At 45.9% G+C, this 26,120-nt stretch overlaps 4 protein-coding genes and 1 pseudogene across 4 annotated transcripts; 3 read left to right on the top strand and 2 right to left on the bottom strand.

Annotated features, from left to right (window-relative positions):
- Nucleotides 1-2,715: 2,715 nt before the first annotated feature.
- On the top strand, nt 2,716-4,449 carry LOC109739759 (obtusifoliol 14-alpha demethylase-like). Its single transcript, XM_020298814.1, has 2 exons — nt 2,716-3,189; nt 3,463-4,449. Exons 1-2 carry the CDS (start codon nt 2,716-2,718, stop codon nt 4,447-4,449), a joined length of 1,461 nt encoding a protein of 486 aa, XP_020154403.1.
- Nucleotides 4,450-5,725: 1,276 nt separating this feature from the next.
- LOC109739764 (DIBOA-glucoside dioxygenase BX6) lies at nt 5,726-6,995 on the bottom strand. The gene has a single exon (XM_020298818.4). It carries the CDS (start codon nt 6,947-6,949, stop codon nt 5,879-5,881), a length of 1,071 nt encoding a protein of 356 aa, XP_020154407.1. The 5' UTR covers nt 6,950-6,995; the 3' UTR covers nt 5,726-5,878.
- Nucleotides 6,996-11,891: 4,896 nt separating this feature from the next.
- LOC109739763 (14 kDa proline-rich protein DC2.15-like) lies at nt 11,892-12,921 on the top strand. The gene is made up of 2 exons (XM_020298817.1): nt 11,892-11,929; nt 12,570-12,921. The coding sequence occupies exons 1-2, from the start codon at nt 11,892-11,894 to the stop codon at nt 12,919-12,921; spliced, it is 390 nt and encodes a 129-aa protein (XP_020154406.1).
- Nucleotides 12,922-19,832: 6,911 nt separating this feature from the next.
- On the bottom strand, nt 19,833-22,045 carry LOC109739760 (peroxiredoxin-2E-1, chloroplastic-like; annotated as a pseudogene).
- A 526-nt stretch (nt 22,046-22,571) lies between these two features.
- Nucleotides 22,572-25,488, top strand: LOC109739762 (cytochrome P450 87A3). The gene is made up of 8 exons (XM_020298816.4): nt 22,572-22,863; nt 22,986-23,313; nt 23,462-23,608; nt 23,812-24,063; nt 24,213-24,305; nt 24,516-24,594; nt 24,753-24,990; nt 25,081-25,488. The coding sequence occupies exons 1-8, from the start codon at nt 22,637-22,639 to the stop codon at nt 25,181-25,183; spliced, it is 1,467 nt and encodes a 488-aa protein (XP_020154405.1). The 5' UTR covers nt 22,572-22,636; the 3' UTR covers nt 25,184-25,488.
- Nucleotides 25,489-26,120: the final 632 nt, after the last annotated feature.

Raw genomic sequence — 26,120 nt, 5'->3', positions numbered from 1 at the left:
AAACAATTGCATGAGGTGCGTTCAACCAGTACAACTGGCGAGCCACTTGTAGATTGTATGGATGAGTATGCAAGCGGTATGACTTGAACTTGCTTCATGTTTTATATTAAATGGTTATATGCATCACATGATGCAGAGGCCATATATTTCCTTGTAAAAAAGAAGAGAAACTATTGAATTTGTTCATGATTTTGTATGCCTGGTCGTATCCTTTTGGTTTACGCGACCCCATATTATATTCATGTGTAGCAGCCTCCCATATATGTTTGACTTTGTACATCTATTTGAGGACAGACACTCCATTATACATGTGGCACACTAGCTAAGAGTTTACTGCCCCTCACGGAGTTCTGCGAGTGAAACACTTTCGTGACTCAGGTATGCCCTATTGATATAAGCTCTCTCTTACCACAACTAATTCTCATGCCAGAAACTTGTTCGAAACAAGAGAGCACCAAATTTTAAGTTTTCTACTTTCTCAACATCCTTTTCCAAGAAGAGGATAGTGTCATCAGCATATTGCAGACACATGATACCTCCAGGGAACACATCAGGGCACAACCCTCTCACCAAATTATGGGAAGCTGCTTTAGTCAACATTCAAGTAAGCACATGTACCAAATTATGAGGAAGGTGATGTAGTATAGTAGCACAACGTATTTCACCCAGTTAAGAACCGAGGTTTACCGAACCGGTAGGAGACACCACACAGACACTTAAGCAGTACCTGCACACACACAAAGCAAAAGCTTGCACCCAACATGGGCAAGAGGGTTGTCAATAGCTTGTACTCGTTAATTGCAAGGATTAAATCTGATAGTGGTAGATAGATAATAATAAAAGGAATTAAAAGGTAAATAATTGCAGCAATAATTTAGGGTTTTAGTAAATATAAAGTGAATGGGCACGGGGGCCATATGTTTACTAGAGGCATCTCTCTCATGGGCATAGCAACCGTGGGTAGACAAATTACTGTTGGTCAATTGATATAAAAATGCATAGTTATGATAATTCTTCATGGCATGATCAATACAAAGGCATTACATCCGAGACACGTAGACCGTTAATCTTACTAAATCTACTGCTATTACTTCACCCCTTGAACGCTATCCAGCATGCATTGCAATGTATTAAGTTCATAACAAACAGAGCAATGCTTGAAGCATGATGACATAATATAGACAAAGTTAAATCAAATTCATATGATCGAACCCCATTGTTGTAGCCATAGTAGCAACAATACAAATACGTGCCTTGCAACTCCTCCTTTCACAGAGAGTAAGGACACTGCAAGATTGAACCTACTACCAAGCACCTCTCCCACTGAAGATAAATTGATCTAATTGGCCAAAAGAGATAGATAGATCGGAGAGAAATACAAGGCTATAAAATCACACATAAATAAATGTCAGAAACCACTGAAATAGTTTCAATGAATAATTTGATCATAAACCCACAACTCATCGGATCCCAACAAACACACCGCAAAAGGTTTACACCGAATCGATCTCCGAAGAGAACATTGTGTTTGAAGATCAGAGAGAGAGAGAGAGAGAGAGAGAGAGAGAGAGAGAGAGAGAGTGAGAGAGAGAGAGACAGAGAGAGAGAAAGCCATCTAGCTACTACTATGGACCCGTAGGTCCTGTGGGAACTACTCACACATCATCATGGAGGCAACAAGGTTGATGAAGATGGCCTCTGTGATGGATTGCCCCTCTGGCAGAGTTCCGGCGAAGGCCTCCAGATGGGATCATGGAAGAACAGAGACTTGCGACAGTGATAAAACTATATTAGGTCTCGCTCTAGGTTTTTTTTGGATTTATGGGAATTTATAGCGCTAGAATTAGGTCAGACGGAGGCCTGTGGGGCCAACAAGCTCCAAGGGCACGCCCCTTGAGCTTGTGGCCTCCCGACATGTCTTCTGGCCCTCCACCCAAGCTTCCAGTGTCTCTTCTGGTCCATAAAAAATCACTATAAAGTTTCATCGTGTTTCGACTTTGTTAGGTATGGTTTTATGTGAAACAAAGAAAGTGGCAAAAAATAGGAACGGGCACTGAGCACTTTGTTAATAAGTTAGTTTCTTAAAATGGTATAAGATGGCATATAAAGCATACAAGATTCATAATATAATAGCATGAAATAAAAAAAACTATAGATACATTCGACACGTATCACATATCCACTACAAGTGTTGCCGTGTTGCTGCTAACAACAACTGGCAATCCATATTGCAGCGTAGTGGAGAGTTCTCAACCATCGACATGACTCTGACCACCATTGTAGCTCAATCTGCCGCCTGACCACCAGGACAAGGCCCGAACCTCTCTCCAACAAGCGTTGCAGTATTGCCGCCATCGGCCTAGGACGTATGGATCCAAATCACGGGTGGAAAAGCCCCCTCTACAACCTTGGTCCGCATAGGCTTTTCTCTGCGACGACAAGGAGAGGGTGTTGCCTAGGTGGGAGACACGATGGTAGCGGCTCCACTTGCATGTCAAATAACGGAAAAATCAATTGAATGACACTGACATTACATTACCTTACAAGTCGACAATCCAATATCTTTCACTATATTTATTTTCGATGATGGGAATTCCACTCAATCCCCGTATCAAGATGATACAACTGCACCGTAATGTCTTTATTATCTAATAACCTACTCCATGTTCATGACCTTTTTTGCAGGGCCGGTCTAGTTAGTTGACAATGTACGTTATGGACTGGGCAGCTGCTAGCACCACATTATTCTCAGTAGTTCTTTGTTCAATAGTAACTGTGGTAGCCGCCAAGCTTCTGAAAGCAAAAAACAAGTTGAATAATCATGTGTATACAAGACCACTTCCTCCTGTGGTAAATGTCCTAGCTCTCATACCTCCGCTTCTTAACAAGGGCTTGCAAGCTACGATCCAGGATCTATACACAAAGTTTGGCAGCGTGTTCACCATAAACTTGCTTAGACCGAAGGTGACCCTGTTGATTGGACCGGAGGTGTCAGCTCATTTCTTTCAAGGGCTGGACTCAGAGATTAGCTGGGGTAATTTGTTGGAGTTCACCGTTCCAATGTATGGTCAAGAGGTTGGGTATGGGGTAGACACCGCGACTCGCAATGAACACTCAAACTTCATTATTCAAGCACTACAACCATCCAAGTTGAGGAGCCATGTTGATCCCATATTTCAAGAAGTGGAGGTATGTACGTAGAATATATAGTACAAGTGATCATTATTTTTATTTCCCCAATTGATTAAGTACGTGATCGGAGTTGAGTTACCGAAAAATATTCACCTTTCTATTACGAGTCATCCACTTAGACGTGCTTTCTCACCAGCTATAGATATTATCAACATTTCCCAGCAAAAAAGAAGAAGATATCATCAACATTTTAATATAACTAAATCATTGCAATAGGATTAATGCTTGAAACTGAACTAGAAAAATACTGTATTTATTTGTGTTCCGCAGGCCTACTTTGCAAAGTGGGGACAAGATGGCACAGTTGATCTTAAACATGAACTCGAGCAGGTGCTCATGTTGACCTCTAGTCGGTGCTTACTAGCAGATGTGGTTCGGCATCAAATGATACTGACTGAAATCTATTCATTGCTTCATGAACTTGAGAACGGCGCAAACATTATCAGTTTCTTATTCCCGTATATTCCAACACCGACAAACCGCCGACGTGACAAGGCACACATCAAACTGAAAGAAATATTCTCTGCCGCAGTTAGGTCACGCAGCCAAGCACAGGAGGATGCATTACAGAGGCCAATTGATTCCAAGTACAAGGATGGTCGCCCCACGGCCATAGCAGAAATCTCCGGTATGATGATCATCCTCATTTCTACTTCAAGACACACCAGTTCTCACACTAGTATATGGACTGGAGCTCGCTTGCTGAGCAACACCAAGTTCTTAATGGCGGCCGTCGAGGAGCAAAAGCATATCATTCGCAACTACGGCAACCAGATAGACTACCATGCCATGTCAGAGATGGATACCCTGCACAATTGCATCAAGGAGGCACTTAGGATGCACCCAGCAGGGCCAGTGTTATTTCGGAAGGCACATAAGACATTCAAGGTGCACACCAAGGAAGGAAATGAATATGACATACCGGGAGGTCATAACGTCACAATCCCGACTGTATTTAACAGTAAGCTGCCATACATTTACAGGGACCCTGGGGTGTATGACCCGGATCGGTTTAGTCCTGGGAGACAGGAGGACAAAGTTGGTGGCAAGTTCTCGTACACATCATTTGGTGGTGGAAGGCATATTTGCCTTGGGATGGCCTTTGCTTACCTGCAAATTGAACTGATATGGAGCCATCTTCTAAGAAACTTTGAGCTCAAGCTAATGTCTCATTTCCCAAAGGCAGACTGGAGCAAGATAACCCCAGAGCCTAAAGGAAAAGTAATGATAAGTTACAAGAGACGTCAGCTGCATTGAAATTACTCAAGTTGACAAGAAAGTAATACTCCTATATACACACATGTCTATTTGCATGCACGAGCGTGTGAGTGTAGTTTTTTTGTGTAATCTTATACCGTGTGCATGCCTTATAAATAACCGTATGCTTGCTTTGTAAAGATGTACTCCTTACCCAAGAAAAATCTTAACTTCACCAAGATCCCTAATTTTGGAGCTCCCTCGGTCAATTGAGGTCTCTAATTTGGAATTGGGTAGCTTGTTTTTTGACCGGGTCAGGCATGTGGGTCAACTTTGTCAGCCTCTGGGCTCTATTCCCCCTTCGAGATGGCCCACATGCAAGGTAACATGTGCCTTCCTCTAGCGCTTTTCATGTGACGTGTCTTTGCGTGCGTGGCAGGGAGAGTGGAAAGTGGGGTTACCCTGTGGCGGTCGAGTTTCGGAGCTGATTGTATGATACGGTGTGCGACATGGGTGTGGCTCCTACCGCTCCGGCTAGCGCTCGCTCTTCCAAACCTCCTTGGTCTTCCATTCCACAAACCACACTCCATGTGGTTAGCTTAAACTTTTTCTATCCATTGTCTACTTACCAAAAGGATCTGGACAAAAAATAATCTAGTCTTCGGAGAACCCCTTTTGGGAGCTGAAAAGTGAGAGCATGTAAAAGAACCGTATTTCTGAGAACAAAGTTTATCAGAACCAGTCCTCCCCTAACGGAGGGCAACTTGCCTTTCTAACTGCTCAAATGTTTCTCTAAGCACTGTCCAACACGTTTCCACTCAACATTACAGAGACACCGATAACGAATCGGAATTTCCAAATATTTAATTAAAATTGGCCATCTGCACAACCAAACAGGTCCGTGTCTTTGTGTAGACACCTCTTTGGCTTCTCCAAAACGAAACAAGTCTTATTTATGAAAGTTAACTTTAAGGCCCTAGATCACTTTCTCATGAATTTTTTTTTTTTGAGTTCAAATCCTTTATTGTCATTGGAAGGGCCCATAATGGCAACCTCTACCCAATGACTGTTGGAGTAGTTGGAAGAGGGATTCTGTACGCGATGATGACCCGATGATCAAAGTATGCCTGATTTAGCAGCTTGCAATACAACCGAGTGTGATTAGAATTTGATTAACTGGGATGTACAGGGGATCACGGGGTGGTTAGAATTTGATTGACTGGGATTTGGTTAAGTGAATGTCCGTTGCTTTTGTCCGTGCGTGTAGTATTATCTCGGGTGGTTTGAAGCAGAAGAAGTGAGAGCGCAAATATTTGTGCAACTGGTCGGTCTGTGATTCCTGAGTGAAATGATTTTGCAGAAATAAGTTATAATGATCCGAGATCCGATGGATCACACATAAACTGTAAATAAAATTGCCTTGATCGGTAGATTATTGAGAGCGCTAGCTAGTTAGCTACAGTAGCCTTTTCTTCTGAACGGACGGATGCTAGAGCCTCAAGTTGTTGAGCCGTGTCTGTGTCTTGGACACGCAGAGCATCTCCTCCGCCTTGATGCTCCGGTACCGCGGCGGGCCGCTCCCGTCGACGACCACCGGCGCGCACACCGTCGCGCCGCTCGCCCTGAAGAAGCACGCCACCGACACCCGGGGCCCCACGGTCTTGGACGCCACGCGGTGCACCGGGCTCTTGAACCTGTCGTTGGACACCAGCTGCAGGAAGTCGCCCACGTTCACCACCAGCGACGCCTCCCCCATCGCCGGCACGTCCACCCACGCCGCACGCTTGCCGCCGTCGTCCTCGAGGAGGTCGTCCACGAGCACCTGGAGGCCGCCCACGCCGTCCTGGAGCAGCACGGTGAGGAAGCTGGGGTCGGAGTGCGGGACGGTGCCCATCGTGAGGTGCGGCTCCGGGCACGCCGGGTAGTAGTGGCCGGCCACGCTGAGCGCCGCCATGCAGCCGGCCTCCTCCTCCAGGTAGGCAGGACGAGGCAGCCCCAGGGCCTCCGACAGCAGCTCGAAGAGGCCGCGCCCCAGCCGCCGCATCTGCCCCGTGTACTCCGGCGCGACGCCCCTCAACGCCGGCGGGAGGAGCTCCTCCGTCTCCTCGCCCGCCGCCGGCCGGTCCGCGTCGTCCATGTAGACGGTGTCGCGCCACTTGCCCACCAGCGTCTGGAAGAGGTCGGCGTTGCAGCTGTAGCGCACGCGCCTCGCCGCGTCCCGCGTGTAGTACGGCGCCTTGGCCTCCGCCGGCTCCTCGTTGAAGCGCCGCACCGCCGCCAGCATCCCCGACATGGCCGCCTCCGGCACGCCGTGGTTCGCCAGCAGGAAGAAGCCCACCGTCTCCGCCGCGGCCCTCACCGCGCCGACCACGTCCGAGCGCTCGCAGGAGAGGTCGACGACCGGGACGGCGACGTCGGTGGCGAGAGTGGACGGGGCGAAGGCGTCGGGAGGGTGGTGGAAGATGGCCGGGATGGCGGTGGCGCCGGCGTCGACGAGGCCCTTGACGCCGGCCTTGGTGTCGTCGAAGGCCCTGAGGGCGCTGAGGCGGTCGGAGGCCATCGTCGGTGGGTGAAGGCAGCTAGCTAGCTCTCACAGTCGTGTGCTCTGCTCACACACACACACACACGTATGTAAAGGAGTCAATTACATCACTAGTGCCACAACTTGGTGGGAAAGTCAGTTTAGTGCTAAAACTTGTGGCATACATTGAACTGGTGCCACAACTTGGCTATGGCGCGCATATACGGTGCAAATCACGTTTCTATACGAAGAGGGTGTTGATTAGGCGTGCCAATGTGGAATGGGGCTCGCTGTCACCGAGGCAAAGAGGACGTGTGGCTGCTATTTTGCCACGATCGCAAGGGTCCACTTGTCAGCGTCTCAAAAATAATTGAAAAAATGGCACCTGCAAGGATTCAAACCGTTGTCCTGTAGCTCACAGCTGCACGCGCCTAACCGCCTGAGCGAGGACAAATTCATGTAACAACTGGATGCTGCCCCTATATATTCTTTGAATATTATGCGGGCTACAATCCCGACAACCCATTTTACACCGTTCTTTTACGAATTTATAGGATATATGTAAATTATAATCGCATGCTATAAATAATATACATATTAATAAATTAAACTAAATTATAAATTACTCATGTATTAATTAGAATTATCCAAATAATGAAATTATAAATAAAAAACTGTTCAAGTAATAATTTGCATATTGAATAAAAACATATATTCAACAAATGCTTATATAAGTTTAATTTTTGTCACAGTTTTAAAGAAATATTAATGTAATATACAAAAGTATTCATGCTTTAAGAAAGTGTTTATTTTTTATAATCCCTCCGTTGCAAAATATAGTGCGCCCGCGCTTCCCGAGGTTCCACTTTGACCATAAATTTAACCAACGAGACCGACTGCGGCGGGAGCAAAAATTATATAATTCAAAACTTCTTTCGAATACGAGTTCACTGATATAATTTTTGCTCCCGTCGCAGTCGGTCTCTTTGGTTAAATTTATTGTCAAAGTTGAAGCACGGGAACCGAGGATGCACTATATTTTGGAACAGAGGGAGTATACTTTAGTAAATGCTTATATAAGTTTAAAAATGTTCACAGTTTAAAAAAATTATGTTAGTATATAAAAGTGTTCATGCTTTAAGAAAGTTTTTAGTTTTCGATATATTTTCATAAATTATTATATAAATATTAAATATTCACAGTTTTAACAAACTTTCATGCAGTATATAGAAGCGTTCATGCTTTAAAAAACATATATCCGTATAGTGTAATTTTATTTTACACGTATAGTGTAAAAATAGTTGGCTGGGATTCGAAGCAGCAATATCTAGGCATCAGGTCTGAGTGGCCACCGCACCACCCAGCCGTGTTACTTTTTGTAGGAATTTATAAATATATGTAAATTATATTCTTATGTGATAAATAATAATTATATAAAATAATATTATGTTATAAAAATATTCAATTATTATTTAAAAATTAAAATATTTATGTAGTATATAAAAGTGTTCATTATTATTTTGACATTTATTTTATTTATAGCACATGGTTACAATGTATTTATAAAGTTTTTTAAAATAACAGTGCAAAATGGGCTGCTGTGACTCCGTTCCTCTTAAGATAAAAAGTTTATACTCCCTCCGTTCCTAAATATAAGTCTTTGGAGAGATTTCACTATGGACCACATACGGAGTAAAATGAGTGACCTATACTCTAAAATGCATCTACATACATCCGAATGTGGTCCATAGTGAAATCTCTACAAAGACTTATATTTAGGAACGGAGGGAGTATATGTTACGTATCAATTTTATCATAAGGAATGTTGACGAGTGCACTGGTGTGGCATTTGCTCCAGGTCACGGGATCGAATCCCATTGGCGACAATTTTTGCAAAATGCTGTGGGTTGCTGACAGATGGACCCCGCACAGCTCCATTTGCAAGATAAGCAGGCACACGTCCTCCTCGTCGCCCTGTCCCTGACAGCGGGCCCATGTCACTTTGGCGCGCCTAATCAGCACCGTCTTCGTATAGAAACGTGATTTGCGCCGTATATACACGTCAAAGCCAAGTTGTACCACCAGTTCAATGTATGCCGCAAGTTTTAGCACTAAACTGACTTTTCACGTCAAGTCGTGACACCAATGGTGTAATTGACTCTATGTAAAGCATAGGCTGTGATGAGTGAGTGATCGATCGCAAGCTGTGCATGTTTGTCTGTATCGATGGTTGATGCGTGAGCATGCGTGCATCAATTGTTTGCGTGCCCCATCGACATAACTTTTACCTAGTACGTACAGTAGTAGTACCATCGGCTTTGGATTCTGAAAACAACCGGACGACTCCTGGGCGGCTGGCCGGTGCAATAATCGACGAGCGTCTGTCTGCGTATGATACATACTAGCACTAGGTGGCGGAGGGTACTCGACAAATCAACCGCTGAGAGGAAATATCCAATATCCTTGCCGCACATCTTACGAGTAGTATTGATAATCTTCTTACCTTCAAACTGAATGTACAGTGTAAATGCCCCACTTCTCATCTTTCAACCTACATTTGAAATACAAATTAATTACAGTAGTCAAACCCTAGTCCCAGTTCAAACCATATCACCCAATTCAAACGCTATCCCCAATTCGGCCACTAGTACAAACCCTAATAACAAATTGAAATTCGCACCGAACACAGTACTTCTCATGCATTCTCATCGTTTCTCGAATTTGCGCGTCTTCTGGTTCCGCTTTAGTAGAGCGGCAATTGCCAACAATAACATTCGACAGAACTTAAAATAAATTTTGCACATAGAATGCTGAAAAAAAATCAAAGACATAAAAAATATTGAACACTAAGATTTTCAAAGATGATTTTCTTGGCTATGACTTCAAATAATAATAATAATAATAATAATAATAATAATAATAATAATAATAATAATAATAGTAATAATAATAATAATAATCATAATCATAAAAGTTTCATGTTTTTTATAGGTTTCAAATTTTACCAATCATACAATGGGTTTCTACAATCAAACCCTGCCAAGGTTGTCCCACGGCAAACCATGCATTATTACATTGCCTCACAACATTATAAAGTGTGTGCATATGTGTCTGTGAGCATCTAATTAAGGAGAGCGTCATTTTGGAGCTCGGCCTATATGGAGGCCGAATTTTTTGAAAAATTCAAAATTCATACTTTTTGGTATCAGAAAAAACTGAAAAATTTGTACAAATACATAAGGATGTAATGTGTATGTGTGCAAAATTTGAGAATGAAATACCTTGAGATGCGATTTGTGCAAAAAGAAAAAATTCATGGACTTTTTGGATGAATAGTATCATGTGTTGAAAAGTCACAGATTTGTCTCTTTTGCGCAGCCCACATTTCAACGTATTTCGTCCTGAAAATTTACACACATGTGTGTTATGCCGCAATCACCAAAGACTCATCCACATGGTTAGAGATCTCAGGATAGGCATACCCCTCCTCCTCCTCCGTCTCCGGTACCGCAGGGTCAAGATCGGCACACAAACCATCAAGAGCCCTAACCCCAACCGCATCAATCTCCGACTCATTCATAGGCTTAACGGCAGCTATGTGACGAATCATTTCTAACGCTCGTTCAACTTTCAAATCAAGAATGTCATTAACAGACCTAGAGATCTCCATATCATTATTACCAAGTGATACTCCTAGTTGGTTTGCATTGTGAACAATCTCATCATTGGTAAAATGCATAATTGAATTCGATTTATTAACAGACATACCAGTGAAGAGCTTGACGTCACGCAGCTTGGCCGCCCTCATAGCACACCTCAGCTGCATGTCATGAACGTCCGGCTGCTCCTGCAGTCTCCCGCTGATCCGCCTCCCCTCAGAGACAGGATCCGGGATCCCACCAAAGGCGATGACCTCCTCGCGCGAAGCTCTGCTAGGGGAAAGGCCTCCTGCCCGTCCCCCAACAGCGGTGACCTGGGCCGGGACCACCGGCGCAGCACCACAAGACGACGACAACTCCCGCGGCCTGTCCACGGAAGTCCCGCCGAAAGCCGAGACCGGCGAGACCAGCCTAGGGCGATCCGGGGAGTGTGGCGATAAAACGGCCACGCCACCCGACCCGCCCTCCGAAGCAGAACGCGTCCTGGCAAGAGGGGATACGGCGGCCTCCTGCATAATTCTAGAAAACAATTGGAAGACAAACAAGCATAAGGATGGACCAAACTTTTACACCAAACTGAACCTAAAGTAAGGAGATATATGGTTGAACAGCGGGAGAAAAAAAAATGCTCTTGAACATTTCACAATTACTAGGAAATATTAAATATGTGGAACGTAAATTTGGTGCTGGTGGAACATTTCGTAGTTACTACTGCAAAAAAGAAAAGGAAAATACATTTAAGGCTTGATTCCTGATAGAATGATGACAAGAGGTACAACTTTGATTGCTGACCATATGAAGCAACAACTGGTTTAGTAAGTGCAGGTTGGAATATGGCTTGTTGTTCCTTGGAAGCCTTCAAACAAGTTGGTCCTTGCATTTTATGATTCCTATGACTTGTTTTGTGTGCACAGCTGTACTCCCGTCCGTGACCGACATATACAATATTCAAATTTAAACCAGTCTCCCAATTTCGCAAGGATCCACTACTTCAAAGTGGTTACATTTTTTAATAACATCAACCATCATGTAGGAACAAACGTCAACACGCGTCTACTAATGCAGCGATCTTGGCACTAGTGGTTTTCCAACTTTCATGTACGCACATAGTTTCATAAGCACACATATCCAGATCAGACTGCTAATTGCATTCACACGCAAGCTAACTCTCACAAGCAATTCATCAGCATTGCACCCATCTTTCTTTACCCTATAAATACCAATCCTAAGCACCACCACAGGGCATCATAGGCACATAGTAGCAATTAGCAATCAGCTAATCGATCATTTTGTTCCGTACTTGTAATCACTCGCAGCTAGCAATGGCAGGCAAGACATCGATGGCGATGTTCTTGGCCCTCGCTCACCACCAGCTCACCCTCTCATCGCTCTGACTCTCTCTGGCACATAAACAGGAAGAAGGAGGGAGAACACGGCGGGCACGGTGGTTTCCGGCGCACATACTCCTGCTGCATCACCCAGATGCAGAGGCCGGAGGTCATTCTCCTTTTCTAAGAAAAACATACTCCTGCTGCACGAACAACAATTTTCCCGGAGCTTAAACTCCAACCCACGCCGTTACAACATTCACCGCGGCGGCTTTATACTCGAGCCTGCATTGGGACATGCCCCCCACACTCGTTACTTGACCGGGTGCACGATCTGGCCCCGCTCTGGCCGCGTCGACTACGCGCGCCCGTACGCGCGCGACGCGGCGAGCCCGCAACAGATCTCCACGCTCACCCCGCCGGGTTCGGCAACGACCTAGCCCTATTAACACGGCGAGCAGTGCACGCACACACGCACACCTCGCGCCACACACACACACAAGTCAGACCAAGCCTGGACATAAGTCAGACAATGCCCATACACTAGTCAGAACATGCCCAGACTATGGCCAGACACGCACGCCACGACCCCGACGCAGCCCGAACCGCGCCTGACACGCCCCGCGCGCGCACGCACACACGCCCGACGTGTCTCGCCGTCGCTTATTGCCCATCACTGGCCGTGTTCTCCCTGGCCAGCGCGTGTGGGGGGAATTGCCCGACGCCCATGACGCCATCAACCCCGTCGACCCCGACACCGACCCCGGCGTCGCTCGGTAGGTGCCCGCGCGACGCACCGAAGCTGGGCGTCTGCGCCAACGTGCTTGGCCTGATCAAGGCCAAGGTGGGGCTGCCGCCCACTCTTCCCTGCTGCCCGCTGCTGAAGGGGCTCGTCGACCTCGAGGCGGCCGTGTGCAGAGTGCTCAAGGCCAACGTCCTCGGCATCAACCTCAACCTCCCCATCGACCTCAGCATCATCCTCAACCACTGCGGCAGGAACGTGCCCACCGGCTTCATGTGCTAATAAAAACGATCGAGGAAGCATTATATATTCTGCATGCAGGGTTTGTTTGTTTGTTTATTTGCTTGCTTGCTGCTTGACGTGTGCATGCATGCCATGGAGAGCTGGTGCGTATGTACGTAGCCGGTTTCTTTTTATTATTATTATTATCATTCTTAATTCAATTCTGTATTGATGATTGAGTTCTTTCATGGCGTGTGGCTTGTATTCGTTTTGTACGACCTGCATGATGAATAAAGTTATTTTCTCATATTTTTTTCAAGGGGTAATCTTGCCGCTTTATTTAACTATAAAGAAGTTTGGAATATCATCCGAGATTACATCTAAAATAAAATCTGGGGGAGTCACAAGCCAAAGCTCAGACCTCTCTTCTCCTACCCCTACTTTCGCTAATTTGTGTGCGGCAACATTAGCAGAACGCTGAGTCCAAGTAACTCTGAAATGCTCAACAGAAGTGAGCATCCCTTTAATCTCCTGAATCCATGGCCCCGTTGTAGACAAGTTCTTCGCCAGATTGTTTATCATGTTCACCACCGACTGGCTGTCCAACTCCACATGTATTTTGTCTAAACCGTTATCGAGCACTAGCCGGATCGCTCGTCTACATGCCAAGACATCAACTGATTCTGGATCCACAATATGAGGAAAATATTGCACATCCCTGCCCTAAATGCACCATTGTTTTCCCTGATCACAGCTCCACCGCTACCCTTCTCGCCATACCTGGAGACTGCACCGTCGGAGTTCACCTTCAACCACCCGTCCTCTGGTGGTTCCCAACGCTGGGTGATCTTAGTGTCCTGTGACCGCACCTTTGGCTCATGAACAGTTCTCCATTCCTGCATATGAGTGAACACCGACGCCATGATTTCTTGTGGAGAAACAATCCTCTTGCCATCCCTCGCATCATTACGTGCGAACCACGGTCCATAAACTGCTCGAACCATGTCCTCCTTCTCTTCGTCAGCTGCACCGGCGAACCATCCCAACAACCAGCTAGCTAATGCATCCTGGGAATCCATCGGACTCGGTGGGACCGTCACCGAGATGCCCTTTTCCGACTGCATCAATTGCCAGAATTGTGATGAATGCTGACATGCCCAGAACCTGTGATAGACCGTCTCCTCTCTCCTGCATACAACACAAAAAAAAACGGGTTTTATCCAACGTCGCTGAAGCTCCGCTCCTACTGCCATTCCATTTCGGATCACCCTCCACATATGTATCTTCACTTTTGCCGGTGCACTCGTGTCCCAAAGACCCATATAGCCCTTGTGTAAACTTACTGAACTGGAGGAGCCCGGCTGTCCGGTCCTCGCTTAGTTCAGCGCCATTCTAAGGTGATTTTTTTTTAGAAATGGAGGAAGACCCCCGGCCTCTGCATCTGGACGATGCATGCAGCCATTTTATTAATTGTTCACACAAAACCTTACAAAGTAATACAACAGTAAACTAAAGTCACCGTCTAAGCAACATATATCGCTACTCCTATCCAATTGATGAAGGGATGCTGATAGTCTGGGCCTAATACCAAACAGACATCGCAGCCAAACCTACCATCTAAGACCTGAGGTCCCATCCAGGACGCCTGCCGGGTATGGGGCACCAACCAGTCTGGCGCACTCCTCAACCAGGACGCATGCCGGGTATGAGGCCGCCGCAGCCACCTACCACCAATCCATCTTCAGAACTGTACTGTTGCATCTACCTTGCCCGGTCTAGCTGCCGTCGACGCCACCACGACGCCAGACTGCGTCACCCTCCTGCGCGAGTCCATCTCCACGCATCGGACGCCGAGTCACCACAGCGCCATGCCGCCGAGATCCACCGCCATCAATGAGTGAGATGAAGCACCGTTCCACCAAAGAATCCGTCCTCTGGTCCCTCGATCACGTGTGTACCTCCAAGAATGACACCCCAAAGGGGGGAACGACACTAGAGCGCCGCCGTCATCCGATCATCCGATCTAGAGTTTCCCCCGGAGGTAGCAGAGAGTGGCCTTGAACTTCTCCACGGCGATGCCTTCAAGAAGGGAACGATGCAGATAGCGCCGCCACCGCCGGCCTTGGCAAAAGCCGAAAGCAAGTTTTCACCCAGATCTGTTCGAAGGAATCCAACTCCCGTGCACGGCCGCCGCCACCACCAGGCTAAGCACATGCCGCCGCCGGCACCTCCATGATGCCCAGAGGCCGCGAGACTCGCCGCCACCACGCCTGGGCCGCCGGCCACCGCTGCCAATACCAACCCCACCACCCACCACCATGGACGGGAGGAGGCGGCGCCGACGAGGGACGCCGGGAGGGGGAGAAGGAGCCGAGGCAGGGCCGGCCCGACGCCCGGCACCACCAGGAAGATGGGAACGCCCCGCGGAGTCCCCAACTGCGTGCGGGAGAGAGCCACCCCGCCGCCGCCAACGCCACACGGCCTTTCGCTGGCGACGCCCCAGGCGACGGCGAGGGAGTGGGTTGAGGCTAAGAGGGCGACGAGGGCGGCGCTAGGGTTTCCTCCCGGGGGCGCCCACGGGAGCGCCTCGGGGAGGGGAGGAGAGGGGATTTTGATCTACCCTTTTGAAGTTTCACAACTTAAACATCAGACAACTTAGCCATTCTAAGGTGATAAGCTGATCTGACTGTAAAGACTCCACTCTTGGTGAAGTTCCATGCTAGGAAATCATCTACACCGGCCCCATACCCTAAAGGCCTTACCTCACGGCATCAATGATAATCTCAAATGTTTGGCACCGGCGAGGTCCCAGCTATAGCTTTGAGCTTGATCTTTGCGAAGATGGAGGCAGGCATGGATTAAATATTGCGGAAAACATGAGCATTTCGTTCATTGCAAATTTCCCCAACGACGAGCATGAGGAGAGACACCAAAGCTTTGCGATGAATGCCATTCAGAAGACACACCGCCTACCACCAATATTTGTCCATTTGCGCACATGGTCAAGTGATTAAAGTTTTCCAGGTTTTCACTGATTCGCATGGAAACTGGAATATTTTTGTTTAATTTGTTAAATAGACACCCTTAAGGAAAATCTAACGTGGATCGCAAAAACGGATCTCACCAAATGTTCGCGGACCTATTTATGAACAGCCATAGGGGCGGACGTGAGTCACCAAATAAAAAACCAACACTGATTTTCATTAATTTGTAATAATTTGTACAAAGCAAAAGGACCAGACCCTAGTTTCTACTCTTCGTCGGATGCGGGCATGTGTCTCAGGTCCTACTTTTCCTCGGATTCCGCCAAGTTGTCCATGTCGCATATGGAGGTGAGGTCGACGATTGAGTAGGACGGTCTGGCCTCGTCGTCATTCTGGCCTGGTGTGGACGACGCCGAGCCACTGATGTTGGCATCATGGATGCGCTGGTCCAACGCGCCGTCAACCTTGGCCTTGATCGCATCGAAGAGCAGAAGACATACCGCCGACCACCAACCTATGACCATCTGCGCACATGGTCAAGTGATTTCGGTCTAGGTGGGTCGGCTAGCGTGGATCCAGAGGTGTGCGTGCAGAAATGATTGTCGTTGCAGGCGATATGAGTTAGACATCGCCTCACCATCAAGGGTAGCCTGAGCTTTTAGCTCAGGGCTTAGGCCCAAAGCAACACCAAATACCCATCAAGAGCTTGAAAAAGATCATGTAAAGTAACACGTTAAAGTGCGCACATGGCCCACCCAGGGCCCATCCTATAATGAGGCATGTCCCTGCGTGACGGTATAGGTAGTTAGTTAGCGCAGAATCTCGCTTACTGCAAGACGGTAGTACCATGGTAGCACTCGCTTGTAGAGTTCGCCCGATTAGGCCAACACAATAGGAGGTGTTGGCAAGTGGTTTTAAGAGGGTTATGGCATCCGTCTGGTTTTGGGGATGTTTATATCGTTTTGTTCTTTTTTATTCTCTGTGTTTATCTCTATGGGTTTTCATTATTTTTTGTTTATTTTTTTATTTTTCAAATATGTGCTGATTCTTTTCTCATACCCATTGAACATTTTCCACATATAGGTCGAACCATTTCAGATATACGTTGAACATTTTCCCAATACACGAGGAACACTTATCCGAATACATGTTGAACATTTATAAAATGCAGATTGAACAATTTTTAATATGCAATGAACATTTTCAAATACGTGTTGAACATTATTCAAATATTGCATGTACAATTTATTAAATGTGCAAACATTTCTTAAGTTTTTATGAACATTTTTTATCTTTTATAATGGTTTTTTATTTGCATTAACAAATTTTTGCGTTACATTAATATTTAAAAAAACATGAACATCTTTTCAAGCGTGTGAACATCTTTTAATTGTCCGGGGAAAAATATTTTAGTGCTACGAATATTTTTTACAAACTATTTAGATCACTACTTTAGTGGTCTAAACGTTCTTATATTAGTTTGCAGAGGGAGTAGATGAAAAAATTTACATTGTCATAAACATTTTTTAAAAATGTCATGAACATAGTTTTAAGCATCTGATTATTTCAAGTAACATAGACATTTTTTTGTGTGTTATCAATATTTTTATAATTACGTGAACAGCTTTTTACATTTCATGAATATTTTTCAATTCATGGTGACATTTGTCAAAATTTTAAATTAAATACTTTTTGAAATTTGTATTTAGACTATTTTGAAATATAAACGTAAGGAAAATTAAATAATAAAAAAGAGAGAAAAGTTGTGTGGCAACACGCATCAAGGTATAGACACAAACCCGTTAACGAGACTCCCTATATGACACCCGCTGCGACAAATTACGACGACACATTTGTGCAATATATTGGGCTGGCCCACTCGCCAATGGAGCACTTGCTTGAGAAGTTTCCTTTCCTTTGCTTTATTTTCCTTCATTTTTGTTGGCGGTTTTTTTAAAGGCAATATTAAAAAATGTTCGTAGAATTTAAAAAGTTCATGAATTCAATAACAATTGTTTGACAATTTTAAAAATCATGAATTAAAATATTTATGTAAATTTACAGGAACATACAGAATTTCAAAATTTTAGTAACATTCTTGGATTTGAAAAAAAAACCGACAATGTAGTTCAGATTCAAGCGCCAGAAGGGCTGATTTTGATAGTGACCGATAACGAAGCACAACATCCCTGGCCTGCTCCTCTAGTTCTGGGTAAACATCTGATTGTGGATCATTATCAAGAAATTGTGGAGCAAGACGGAAAGTCAAAGAAGTTAGTCAGAGGCCCCAAAACTTACTGAACATTTTCTCGTGGATCTTTCAGCTGGACCTTGAAATTTATTTGTTCATGTGTTAATCGTACTTGTTGTTATCATGGATGTTTCAGTTCTATGCTTAGTAGGTGTTCGCATGTTTAGCTAGCAGTAAGACAATAATATTGTTAGGGATGTCATCATGATCTATTTATAGATTAAATTAATCAAAAAATAATATACTCAACAATACATCGAAAATCCATTTCTGCACCCGAGCTCATCTGCACCCGCGACGACGAATTTTTTTAAAACAAATACTAGAAAAAATCAAAAAATTCCAAATAAAATTTGTGTGGTAGACAATTTGATGTATGAGGCCCTCTCCAAATTTCAAGTCATTTGGACATATGAGCAGCTCTCAGCAAAAAAAGACAAATTGAGGGTCTGTAAAAATGTTTACTGTTCATGTACTGTTCTGGCCCGATTTGTCTTTTTTGCTCAGAGCTGCTCATATGTCCAAATGACTTGAAATTTGGAGCGGGCCTCAGGCATCAAATTGTCTACCACACAAATTTTGTTTGGAATTTTTTGAATTTGTTTTGAATTTTTTACGATTTTTTTCTAACCGGATGCAGATGAGCCTGGGCACCAAAATGCCCTACTCACAATACATTCTATATTTATTTGCTTCTGTACTGACTCATGGGATACGAGCTATAGCCACAGACAGGCCGGCCCTGCGCGGGGGGGGGGGGGGGGGGGGGGAGGGGAGGGGTGCGGTTTCCACGGGCCCCGGAAACTAAGGGGCCCCGACCTGGGGTATATCCTAGTTATAGCCCAGCTGCAAAAGGCCTAGTAGGAATAGCAGCGGACGGCGCAGATGACGCATATGGTGGGGGCGATGTCTAGCCTTCAGCAAGTCTGGCTTCGGACTCACTGAAGGGCGAGCGAGTTGGGCTGGCGCATGACCGCGGGAGGCCATAGTCTCTTTTTGCTGTTTTTTTACATTTTTTGTTTTCCTTTTTACTTTTATTTTTGTACTTTTGTTTATACTTTAAAATATTACAAAAACACTCTTTAAAAACATTTGAAAAAATGTTGATCATGTATATAAAAATGTTGAACAAGTATTTGAAGAAATGTTGAACATGTATTTGAAAAAAAAGGTTGATCATGTATATAAAAATATTTAGCAAGTATTTGAAAAAAATATTGATCATGTATATAAGAATGTAGAATGAAAAACAAAAATAAACAAAGAAGAAAAATGAAAAAAAAAGAAGAAGAAAAAAGAAAAGAATGAAAAGTCGGAGAAGAAAGAAAAATGAAGGAAAAGAAAACAAGAAAACAAAGAAAAACCGGAGTAGACCGGCTCCGATCGCCTCTAGTAGGTCGTGATCCTACAACTAACCAGTAACTCGAAGCGGGCGGAGTGGTTAGCTGCGCCGATGATCCCCCTGGAGACCAGGGTTAGATCCCTGGGTGCATAAGGCATGCAGAGATCGCTTGATTTTAGCGAACACAGTTGATTCTTCCTGGCTCCCCGCAACATCTGATCCATTTTCTGTTGCCTACTGTCCAGACTTGTTGTGTGATGATTGGGAAAAAGTTAGCAACATATCTGTTGTTCCCATGACTCGTGGACTGATGCTGATACAAACAAAATTTCAGGAAGCGAACATACAGGGCAGCAGCGAAATCAGAAAGGGACGGGTAGGAGGCAATACTATGTTTTTGTTTTAATTTTATTAAGGAAGACCACAACTTGGAGTTTATTAGTAGGTTGACATTTGATTAACTCCAACTAGCCCTGTTGTGTAGCTCTAAATAAAGTGAGAGGTATTGTTTGATCCCTTTCCTGGTACAGAATTGCCAATTCCACTTACCACACAACCATGATTGATAAACATAAATGATCAAATCTTGACCGTTATTTTCTCAGAAATGTCAGCCCCATTCGCCCTTTATTTCTCTGACCGTGCGATCAGACCTATGTGTGATGTTTGATCTCCAACCTGCAGGACCTACCATGCATGGATTTCCCATTCCCGGTCCACACACGAGCACGTCAAGAGGTTAGAGGCCGAGTCACCGAGAGAAGACTGTGACGCGTCCACTGGAAACCTCAACGATGCAATTGCAGAAGGTATTTTTGATATGAATACTGCTTTTGATGTACTTCAAAATGTTTATCAGTAAGATTTCATGTATACATATCTACATTGGTAATTATTTTGACGTTTACGCTAAAGGGCCTCGGGTTGTAGCTTTGCCCCAGGCCCTCCAAATCTCAGAAGCGGCCCTGGCTAGAGACTAACTATGTGTGGTGACGGTGGAACTGAACTGAACTAGAAATTGATGAAGTCGCTCTCATCTCCACTAGATGAGTGTTTGACAAAAAACTACCACACTAGGGGTATCTGTCCCACTGAACTATCACTTTTAAAAAAGTGACCGAAAACTCCAGATTAGTACTAATTTTGCAACAAAAAACTACCAAGTTGAGTTGATGACCGTTTTTATGATTTGAAACCTGTTTATGACAGGAGGGACTCGCTTGTCAGGGCTGACATGGTGGCAAGTCAACTATGTTTGAAGTTTACCGTTATGACAGATAGGGTCCACACGTCACGTTCAACCTCCTCCTTCAATCCCCTCTTTCTCTGTTTGACATTTCAACAAGCACCTTATGTGCATCGGGCAGCACCATCGTGCAGACGTGTCGACGCCAGTGAGCAGCGGCAGCCCGTGGCACCGGCGACCTTCTTCTTCCTCCTCCTGCTCCCTGTTAAGTGGGAATCCTGCGAAGCTAGGCTCGCTGGAGCACGCCAACAGTACCCTCCGTTGCTAGCCTCACGGCCGAGCGGCACGACCGGACGCCGAGCCTCACCGGCTTGTCCGACAGGTCCAGCTCCATGCCCATGGCGCGCGTCAGCTCCCCGTTGCCGTCCGAGAGCAGCAGCACCTCGTCGCATCAAGAAGGCGTCGTTGACGGAAACGCAGGCCACGGCGTCCACCCCCTTGGCGCGCAGCTCCCCGGCCCTGGCTAAGAACCCCGGGAGATGCTTCTGGATGCAGGTGGGCGTGAACGCGCCCTGGACCGCGAACAGGACCACATTCTTCCCTGCGGTGCGGTCGCGGACCGTCACCATCTTCAGCTCGCCGTCAGGGGAGTCAAAGTAGGAGAGCGTCGCGTCGGGGAGCCGCTCGCCGACCGTGATGGTCGTTGTGGCGGCCAGGGACGCGGTCGCGGAGAGGGCCCGCGTCGCCGCGCGGGGCGGCAGCCGGACGCGTAGGGGCCCCGCGGGCGCTAGGCGGCAGGAGGCGTAGGAGAGGGAGGAGGAGGGGCCGCGCGAGAGGAGAGCATGCCTGGACCCTGCGGCGGCGGCGGTGGCCGAGAGGGTGGCGCGGGGAAGGGGAAGGAGACGGGGAGTCGTCGTAAAAGGCGAGGACGACCATGCCAACATCAGTGGCAGTGGCGCACGAGCTCGTCACCGCCGGTGGTCTCCATGCACTTGCGCGTGCGCGTGGTGGCCAGTCGGTGGTGGTGCGGTCAAAAGACAGACACCGGTGTCCTGCTCTGCTGCTGGTAAGGTGTTTGAGGAAATGCCAACAAGAAGGAGAAGAGGAGGAAGAAGAAGGTTGGTGCTGACGTGTGGGCCCCGCCTGTCATAACGGTCAACATGACAGTCAAAATAAACAGAGTTGTTGATTTTCGCCACGTCAGCCCTGACAAGCGGGCCTCTCCTGTCATAAACATGTTTAAACTGTCTAAACTGGCCATTTTTTGAAAGTGGTAGTTTTTAGTAAGTTTTCGGTCACTTTTTTGAATGTGGTAGTTCAGTGGGACGGCAACTCCAATTATGTAGTTTTTTTGTCAAACACTCCCGCTAGATCGACCAGAAGACAATTCAACTTTTCTCTTGGGTCTCTCGCAAAAAAAAAAAAAACTTTTCTCTTGGGTGTGCTGACTGCTGACCAGAAGAAAATACTACCACGTGTGCCGTGGACTAGCGTACCCAAGGCAACGGCGCCAATCGCGTGCGTGCTCACATGGAAAGAGACCAAGAAGATTAGCTAAAGACTAACTATGTGTGGTGGAGGTGGGACTAAACTGAACTTCAGTCGTTGTACTAATTGATGACAGCCTGACATTGTCACTAGAAATTGATCAAGTTCATCTCCACCACCACATCGACCAGAAGAAAATTCAACTTTTCTCTTGGGTGTGCTGAGACCAGAAGAAAATTCAGCGCGTGCTGTGGACTGGTGAATCCAACGCAACACCGTCAATTGCGCGCTCACATACATGCAAGAGACGAAGAAGACACTATAGCAAGAGACTAACTAAAGACTAGCTAGAGAAAACACTATAGTAGCCAGAGACCGCCAGTGACACATTTTCCTTTTGCGGGGACAAACTCGGTCGTGGCAACTTTTCCTTTCTGTATTTATTTGAAATTGCTTACACTCGTATATATAGCTAAGGCAGCGAAGCCAGAAAAACCACAGTGCTGCTCTCATCTAGCTTCAACATGGACATGGAGGAGGGCTACTACTTCTACTCGTACGCATCGCTCTGCGGCGCCCTTGCCGTTATAGTAGCAGGTTGGCTCGTGTACAGGTGGATGAGTCCTCCCTGCAACACCGGGAGGCTCCCTCCCGGATCCATGGGCTTCCCCCTCATCGGCGAGACCTTCCGCTTCTTCAAGCCAAGCCCTTCTATTGACATCCCAGCCTTCTACAAGCAAAGGCTCAAAAGGTACTCCATCGGTACTTCTTCTTGTCGAAATAGACTTTCGCCTCCCTTCATAATTTTTCTTTTAAGAAATAGCCGTTTTATAAATAAAACAACCACCTTCCGTGCGTGCGTGCATGCTGTAGATACGGCCCGTTGTTCAAGACGAACCTGGTGGGGCAGCCGTTGGTGGTGTCCATGGACGCCGAGGTGAACCGCTTCATCTTCCAGCAGGAAGGCAAGCTGTTCCGGAGCTGGTACCCGGACACCACCAACATCATCTTCGGAAAGGAGAGCCTCGCCTCCTGCGACGGCTCCCTCCACAAGTTCGTCCGCAGCTTCGCCGCCAGGCTCTTCGGCGTCGACAGCCTCCGTGACATGCTCCTCGCGGAAATGGAGCAGAACGTGGCGCGGAGCTTCGCCGCGTGGGCTGCGGAGCCTGCAGGAATCGAGGTCAAGGACGCGGTGTCCACGGTAATTCTTAAGGACATGCATGCAATATATAGTGTACTTCCATTGGCTAGCTAGTTGGTAATATTAATCGAGCAGTTCTCTTGACCAATCTTTTACCTCCGTTTACGAAAAACTGATTGGGTGGCATTATCGGCATCCTGCCATGCAGATGATATTTGACCTCATGGCCAAGAAGCTTATTGGTTTTGGCCCCGAAAAGTCAAGGAAACTTAGGAAGAATTTGGATGTCTTCTTCCAGGGAATGGTCTCCTTCCCGCTGTATTTCCCTGGGACAGCATTCTACAAATGCATACAGGTATTATTACTAGTACTCCCTCCGCAAACTAATATAAGAGTATTTAGATCACTATTTTAGTTTGACTTTGTTTTTTACTCCGCTGAATAATTAATGGCTATGTGCATCATATTGATGCAGAGGCCGGGGGTTTAACCTCCTTTTCAAAAAAGTTTTGCATATGCATCAAACAGATCTACACTTATGCTAGCTTCTTTGCATAGGGAAGGAAAAACGTGCAAAAGGTACTCAAGGACTTGCTAAAAGAAAGGCTCAGTGCACCTCAAAAGAGACACGGTGATTTCCTTGACGAGGTCGTCGATGAGCTACAGAGCGGGCCGGGAATGTTGAACGAGAAATTCGCCATAGATCTGGTGGGCGCCCTCTTGTTCGCCAGCTTTGCGACGGTGTCGTCGTCGCTCACGGTCGCCATGAAATTCCTCAGCGACCAACCCAGTGTGGTAGAAGCACTCAAGGTTCTCTCTTAGTCTCTAACTAGCACTTAACTTTTCTTGCTTCTGAACCTGCAAAAAAAATTAAATTTACTTCTACGTGTAATTAATAAATGTTTATGTATGTGGAATACTTGGATTTTTTGTGGTTAAACAGTTAATTATGCTTGCAGGAGGAGCATGAAGCGATTTTGAAGAAAAGAGCGGGTGCGAATACCAGTGCGATCACATGGGAAGAATACAAGTCCATGGCATTCACTGCTCAGGTTTAATTTCACTTCATGCATGTGTAGCTTGATTTCATTACTAGCAGTAATAGAAAGTTACTAGTACCAGATGCACGATACTAGTGTATGATACTGCCCACGACTAGCAGCTTAATAGTCCTACAACAGCATTACAAGTTTGAATGGTTATTACAAGTTTGGATGCATGCATATACAATGAAGCTGAAGCCCAACGTTTTGTGTATGCAGGTCACGAATGAGATCGTTCGCCTTAGTAACGTGGCCCCTGGAATATTCAGGAAAACACTAACAGATGTGCAAGTGAAAGGTACTCTCTCTTTTTTAGCATCTTTTTTTAGTGAAAGGTACTCTCAGCACAGCACTTTAGACAATTCTCTTACTCCACATCATCAGGTTTCTAGTGTACATTCTAGTTAACGCCTCCCAATCTAACTATATATTCCGCACGAACGCGTGAAACCGCAGGCTACACGATCCCCGCGGGTTGGCTGGTGATGATCAGCCCCATATCTGTCAATCTGAACCCAGAATTGTATGAAGATCCCCTAGCCTTTAATCCATGGAGGTGGCAGGATGAGTCGAAGAAGAGCACTCTGCTCAAGAACTTCATGCCGTTCGGAGGGGGGCTAAGGCTTTGCGTGGGCGCAGAGTTCAGCAGAATCCAGATCGCACTCTTCCTTCACACCTTGGTGACAAAGTACAGGTAACTGTGGTGTAAAAAGATATCTATGCATATGTATATGTATACATACACATATTCTTATGAGGAATTCATTAAACTAATCTTGAGCAGATGGAAGGAGATAAAAGGAGGCGAAGTGCAACGCATATCGGAGATCGTGTTTCCAAAGGGCTATCACATCCAAATAATCCCTAGGGAGGAATCGATAAACTGATACAAGAAAACAGAGCCTACTTTCTCGCTAGCAACTTGATGGACAATCTCACTCCTTCAATAGCTGGGGATTGACAGACAAAATGTAATCTCTCCATAAAATGTAGCTTTGCAACGTGTGTGAGTACCATGGTGTGGAGTTTCTAAACTATGTGGGTCATTTCCTTTTTTTAGTAATATATAAAAAGAACAGATGTTATTGTGGCTATAGGTAGGGCAAAAACCTAAATACTGTTATTGAGGAGTGTGTCACGTGTAAGAGAATTGGCTGTAATTTACTACCAGGAGTACTAGTCATGGTTTTCACTTTACCGGAATTTCGACGAAATCTACTGAATTACTTAAATTCAGTGTACAGTGATATATTTATCTTTCAGCCAAAACAATTCAGCAATTTCAGTAGTACATATACAACAACAACAACAACAACAACAAATCCTTTAGTCCCAAACAAGTTGGGGTAAGCTAGAGGTGAAACCCATAAGATCTCGCGATCAACTCATGGCTCTGGCACATGGATAGCAAATTTCCACGCACCCCAGTCCATAGCTAGCTAGTTTTTTGGTGATACTTCAATCCTTCAGGTCTCTCTTAATGGACTCTTCCCATGTCAAATTCGGTCTAGCTACATTCTCCGCACGCTTTAACCAATAAGTTAGTGATGTATGTGTAGCATTCAGATTGCATGGAGATGAATATTGTACTCCCTCCGTCACGGTTTAGAGGGCGTACATATGGAATCGCAGGGATCTAGGTGAATCGAGATTGGCCCTGTTTTCCTTTGGACGTGACTGAAAAAAAATCCATGCAGTAACACCCCGGCGCCTAATTAGTTGAGATATTAATGCGTGGTAAACCCCAGAGCCACTAAACGAGGAGCCCCTCCCGCATGCACTGGTGGAGACCGTTTGCAGCGTAGGATTCACACGGTCGCATGC

The sequence above is a fragment of the Aegilops tauschii genome, chromosome 4 (genome assembly GCF_002575655.3).
Source record: "Aegilops tauschii subsp. strangulata cultivar AL8/78 chromosome 4, Aet v6.0, whole genome shotgun sequence".
NCBI lineage: Eukaryota > Viridiplantae > Streptophyta > Magnoliopsida > Poales > Poaceae > Aegilops > Aegilops tauschii.
This window is presented reverse-complemented; position numbering and strand designations above follow the sequence as displayed.